Source organism: Bison bison, unplaced genomic scaffold, assembly GCF_000754665.1.
Source record: "Bison bison bison isolate TAMUID 2011002044 unplaced genomic scaffold, Bison_UMD1.0 scf7180017864338, whole genome shotgun sequence".
NCBI classification, from domain to species: domain Eukaryota; kingdom Metazoa; phylum Chordata; class Mammalia; order Artiodactyla; family Bovidae; genus Bison; species Bison bison.
Genome location: NW_011494910.1, coordinates 2,859,895 through 2,865,951, shown reverse-complemented (window position 1 = coordinate 2,865,951; position 6,057 = coordinate 2,859,895). Strand labels below are relative to the sequence as shown.

The window sequence follows — 6,057 nt, the reverse complement described above, 5'->3', positions numbered from 1 at the left end:
AGTCTCTCCATCCTAAATTCTCCATTTGTGTGAAGATAGGGACCCTAAGGCCCAGAAAGTTTGCATGATATTCCCAGTACCACACAGCAGAGTTGAATGTGAGCCCCCGAGTTCCTAGTTTTCCAGATTGTCCCAGCTCTCCCTGCCTTATCTCCCCAAACTCCCCACGCCTTCCCTCTCACTTCCAAGCACAGACAACCCCTCTGAGACCCCCAAGCCTCAGAAGTTCTGGAGTGGGGTTCCCTTCCCCTCTTTCTGCTCCTTCTCCCTGGAGTGGCCTTAGAAGCCCCTTTCCCAGGTGGTCTGCCCTCTGGGATGAGGGCCGGGAGTATGACGCCTGAAACACTGCATATTCCTGCAAGCCTTCCGTGATGCCTCTGCCTCACCTGCGAAACCGGGACCTGACCGAAACCATCTGCTACAGGACACTCCCCCTGCTTGCCTCTCGCCTGGCGGGCGTTCTTGCCTTTTGCTTGTCCTGTGTTTGGAGAATCCTCTCCAAAGGTCCCCATCAGAGTAGAGCTCTCACTCCCTGGGCCTCCCCCACCCCCAGCTCTGCTGCAGCAGTTATCTCTTCCTGCCTCTGTGTGTGTGTGTGTGTGTGTGTGTGTGTGTGTGTATGCGTGTGTGTGTATGCGTGTCCCCACACTAGGCCGTGGGCTCCCTATGGATATGGACCCTATGTTGCTTTCCTTTTTGTCTCCAGTGCCTGGCACAGAGTAGGTGTTCAAAACTGCGCTTCTGAAATTTCACTGAACCCAAGGCTCAGGGAAACTGGGGGCCACCCACCTGGACTCCAGGCTGCCTGACTGTGATAGGAACTCCAAGACCAGTGAACGAAGAGAAAGGAACGGGAGCCCCGCTCAGACCCTTCTTTCTCAGCATGTGTGCTGCCGTTTTCCAGGTCTCTCCATCCCTGGCCTGGCCTGGCCTGGCCCTGCCTGGCTGAGAAGATGAGGAGGGAACCAGACTGAGATACACGACAGGTCTGTGCTGGTGACCTGTCTCTTGCATGAGTTTTTTTAAGGCCCAGTTTCGTGGGAAGTCCTCTCCTCCTCACCTCCATCTCAACTCTGAGTGCTAGGCCTGGGCTGGGCTCAACTCAAAAAAGAACAAAGGGACCCAAGAAAGCAGCACCAAGAGAATTCAGCCTTCCTTAGGAGCCCAGAGATCAGAGTGCCCAAACCAGCCGGAGAGCTAGATCTTTCTAAAGCCTTTACTCTAGTCTTACCAGCAGTACACTGAAATTGCTCTAAGAACAAGGCAATCAAAGAACTTTCTAGCTGGGAAGCTGGTGGGCCGCAAGGCAGCTCCCAGCTCCTTTGGGAGGTTGGCTCCAACGCTTCTGCCTGAGGGCCCCTGCTGTCCCTTCTCAAGCCCTGCCCAGGCCTGTCCCAGAGCAGGTCAGAGCCTTCCTTGGGGACCCCGGGTGGCCTGCTGCCCCAGGGAGACACCCAGAGCTTGTGGAATCTCCTGTGGAAGCAGAGCCAATCAGTGGGTGGCTCCCCAGAGGCAGGGTCATGGCCAGGGTGGCCCGTCCAGCACCTCTGGGCCCAGGACAGTTAGCCTTGGGAGGTGAGGCCCCAGGGATGGGCTGCGGGGGGGTGCACGCCTCGGGGAGGACCCACGTTGGGAAGCAGAGCTGGCGTCCACAGCCTGGACCGTCCTTGCAGACGGCTGGATGACTCAGGTCCTGCCGGCAGGTCTGGATGTGCTGAGGCAAATCCAGCCTCCCCTCCCTCCCCTCTCCTGTCTCAGCACTCCAGGTAGAGGCCGGGCCTCCTCCTTCCTGCTCCGCTGGGAGGGTGGCTGCAATGCGTCAGCCTGAAGGCCACCGCCGGTTACCTTCTCAAGCCCTGCCCCAGAGCAGGTCAGAGCCCTCCTCCGTGGGGGACCCCAGTTGGCCCAGCAGCACCCTGACATGCATCTGCCTCAGGGAGAGATTGGGAACCTGGAGGGTGGGCACCCACATTTCACATCTTCTCTGAGCCTCACAAGCACCCTGCCCCTTGGCCAGCCCCGGTGTCCTTATTTCAGACTAACGACAGAAGCCCACGACCTCATAGCTAGTGCTGAGTGGCTGAGCGTCCACTTAAACCTGGGCCTCCAGATGTGGATTCTCAAGTGCACACCAGGGCCCACGGTCTCGGGGAGGCAGGGCCTCCCACACTCAGAGGACCTGGGCCAGGCAGGCCTCACCTAGTCCTGTCTCAGGCTAGGGCCTGATTCCTTGGGACTGGATTTGTCTGTAGGTCTTAGGGTAAAGGTGTCTGGAATAAGCAGGTTCTCAGCTACCAGGGAAGGGGAGCTGTGAGCTCCCCTACTGGGCCTTCAGGAGTTGAAGCCCACGACCTCCTCAGTCACCCTCGGCCTCGCTTGTATCTGTGGGGTCTGCTGTAGACGTCTCTTGAGCAGTTCTGCACTTGAATATCCCTTGACTTCAGGAAGGAGGAGGAGTCATAACTAGCTTGGGTTAGTCCTTTACCATGTTCTAGGCACCAGACTAAGGTCTTGACACACAGAATGTCTTCTCCCCTGCACCCCAAACCTGCGAGCCGGGTATCGTTTGCATTCCTATGGGCAGAGGAGGAGGCTAACGGAGACACCGGGGACCTGGTCTAACCTGAGTGGTGGTGCTGGATTTGAGCCCAGGTCTGCAGGCGCCAAAGCCCAGGCTCTTACACGGGGAAGCTGACCCTACTTGTGGGCCCTGCCACACGGATCCAGCAGGCCGCCCTGGCTAAAGCTCCCCTCCTCCCCCACCTGGGGCTCCAGGTCTCTTCTCCCCACCCTGGAATCACCCTTGAGTAACCCTGCGTGGGGAGGGTTAGGTGGCGCCCTCTGCCTCCTACCGTCGGAGGCCTTTGGTCTTGGCCCAGGCTGCACCTGCTGCAGCTCCAGTCTCCACGCGGCTGGCACAGCAAACAGGCCAGCTCCAGGCCGGCCAGCTGCCCACCAAGTGCTGCTGGAGCCCCGGCCCCAGGCAGTTCTGCCCCCACCCTGGGTGGCCGAAGCCGCGGGAATATGCCAGCCAGGCCGAGCCCTCTGAACCCCAGTGTGGGGCTTGGGGCTGAGAGGACATGCGACCTGGGACAAAGGCTGCCTGCTGTTCTGCAGTCCAGAGAACAGCGGGCCCTGATTCAGCGTCTCACCCTGAGGCAGGTGGGTTCAGACAACAGCAACTCGTCCACTGTTTACAGAGCGCAGAGAGGCTCGGACATAAACACAAAAGGGCAGTGACTGTCAGAAGAAGGAAACTCAACTCCTGGTCAGGCTAGGCTTTACGCGAAGGCCTTTGTCACAAAGAGGCCAACATAAGGCCCGCCAGTTCCTCTTTTCTGCAGAAGATGGCTCTGTAGGTGGGTGCCGTCCCCCTCCCCAGGCTGTTTGCTGTGTGGCCTCAGGATCTGCTGAGAATGTCCCCCTTCCCCCCTCCCGCTCAGTGTGGACTGCGGCTGGCAGTGACATTGAAGAACCAGTGCAGAGAAGGCGCCTGACCTTGGGGAGGAATGTGTGAAATGTTGGCAGCCACCCCCCACCTGGGGCCCAGGAATGCGGGTTCCTGGCCCAGCAGCCCGTGGCCACTAAGGGAGGTGCATGTGTGGCCGGAAGAGAAGGTGGGTGCGGGGCCCAGGAATGGCATTGTTGGAAGGCCCTGCAAGGTCACGGGGTGAGACTCCCGCCTGGTTACAGAAGGTGAAGCTGAGCCGTCTGGCTGCCCTCCTGGAGGTGCCAGCCCAGCACGCACTCTGATCCAATTAAGGGCGCAGTCCCTCACCCCTAAAGGCCCCTGAAGCCCACGGCCATGGGTACAGCTGTGACTTGACTTCTCAGACCTTCAGAACCAGATGTCAGAGCCCTTCATCCACCCATGTTACAGATGCAGAAACTGAGGCCCAGAGAGACAGGAACTGGCCACAGGAGCACTGACTATGAGCCAGGTCTTGGGGCGGGGGTGCTTTCGCTACACCCCTCCCACTTGCATGAAGCCGGGGGCATCTCCTGCTCACAACAAGGGGACTCAGGTGGGCCCACCAAGCTCCCACAGGTTTCCAGATGGGAATCCAGCGCCTTCCGTGGGTGCCCTTCCCTGTCAGGGCAGACACTGAGGGCTTGGCCTCTATGCTCCAGCTCCTGGTGAGCAGGGGAACCTCAGCTCTGGCTACACAGCATTAATAAGGCCAAGCCAACTCCAGATGATGCTCCTCTCTGCAACTGAAACCCAAGGAAGTGCTGAGTAAGGACACCGCTGCCCTCTTGTGGCCATGCCTGGGCATGACTGCTGTCCTCCGGGCCTCCAGAGGCTTCTCTCTGATTCCCCTCCTCCTAGAAAGCAGTGGGGGCCAGACAGGGTGGGCATCATCTCACCCGCCTATCACCAAGGCCAGCGCTTCAGCTGCAGAAATCAAACGGGAAGGCTGGATCTGTCCGACGTCAGATCCGAGAGGAAGGAAGAAGGTCTCGGGCCCACAGGTGAGGCCTAGTCTGTGTTACCCAGAATGCTGGAATGTTGGGAGCAACTTGGTGGTTTCCACCGAAACAGCCTAATTGATCAACACTAGACAGGGTGGTTTGAAAATCTGGAGGATTTATTTCTCGGGAAGGTCCACAGCAACTGGCAGGCACTCCCCTCCCCTGTTCCCAGGAGGTTCTCGCTCCTCTGGTGAGAGATCCCCTCTCTTCTCAGAAGTGCCCCTGGGGAGACTGGGATGTGGAGAGAAACCACACACAACACTCCAGAGCCTTAAAAAATACAGCCACAACGACCTCCCCCACGCGAGGACGCACATAGAAAATAAACACGTATAAAAGAGGCCAGCCCCACCCCAGCCAGGACCACCCAGAGCTAAATCAACGGAAGTGCCGACGGCCAAGACGCGGCCCTGGCTTCAGAGAGGGCACCCAGGAGGCGGGCAGGGGACCTCTCCCTGGAGCTCAGAACAAGGTGCCAAGGAACAAATAAATAAATAAATAAAGCCCTAAGAGTGTGGGCTGAGGCTTGGGGGCCCCGGGGGCGTCTTCCCTGAAGAGCAGATCCAGTGACCAGCAGAAAGAGAGAAGAGGGAAAACACCATCACAAAGCCACACCCACCCGGCCTACAGAGCCGGCATCCTCAGATCCCAGAAGGGCCCCACCCAGGACCCAGCTCTGGAGGACGGAGGGGTGAGCTGGGGAGCCTCCTGGGCCAGGGAGGCCACCCGTGCTCCTGCCTTCATCCCGACCATCTCCACGAGCCGGGGCTAGAGCTGTCTCCAGCGTGGGCTCCCCACCAGGAAAGCTCTCTTCGGCCTTCCTGACCCCAGGCGTCTGCTGGGAGAAGTTCTGCTGTGACTGTAAACAGTCCATCCGGGTCCTTAGCTCCGCGTGGCCACAGGCATCTCCCCAACCTCCTGCGGGAGCTACACTCAACGCTCCCTTCAGCCCAACAAGGAAAAGGCATCAGACAGAAGAAGCACACACAGAGAAGGGGGCAGAAGTCGCCAGGACAGACAGTTTGGGCAGGAGGTCAAACTGGACACGTGAAGACGCCCCACAGACTCAGGAGCCCCAGGGTCCCCCCTGGAGCAGCAGGGGCCAGCGGGGAGCTGGGGGGAGCACGGGGCCCTCAGCTGGGCAGCAGCACGTGCTCTAGGAGGTAGGTGAGGGAGTCCCAGTGCTTCCAGAGCAGAAGGAGGACGAGGGCCAGGAGGGCGGTACTGGAGACGCGCAGGCGGGTCTTCATGAGCGGTGTGATGAAGCTGGCGACGGTGGACACGAAGACCAGCAGCACGGCCATGAGCGCCAGGATCACGTTGATGAACTTGCCCAGCAGGGCCCGCGCGTTGGCGTTCTCCACGCCCTCCAGCTGCACCACCTGCTGCTGCTGCTGCTGGAGCTCCAGCTTGGTGACCCGGGTCAGGCAGGACTCCACGGCCTCCTGCAGGGGCACAGGGCGGGTGAGCTTAGGATGGGGAGACCTCCAGTCCGAACCCCACCTGCCCCTCGGGAGGTGACAATGCTCAGGGCGCACCCCTCCGGAGGGTGGTCAGCTGCAGCTAGGGGCCCTGGTCCTTTAA

At 59.8% G+C, this 6,057-nt stretch overlaps 1 protein-coding gene across 1 annotated transcript in view; it reads right to left on the bottom strand.

Annotated features, from left to right (window-relative positions):
- Positions 1 to 4,568: 4,568 nt before the first annotated feature.
- Positions 4,569 to 6,057, bottom strand: part of TMCC2 (transmembrane and coiled-coil domain family 2) — a 38,218-nt gene continuing 36,729 nt past the window's right edge. The window contains exon 7 of the mRNA XM_010854258.1: positions 4,569 to 5,918. Coding sequence (XP_010852560.1) covers positions 5,607 to 5,918 — 312 coding nt within the window. The 3' untranslated portion in view covers positions 4,569 to 5,606. The remainder of the gene's footprint in view (positions 5,919 to 6,057) is intronic.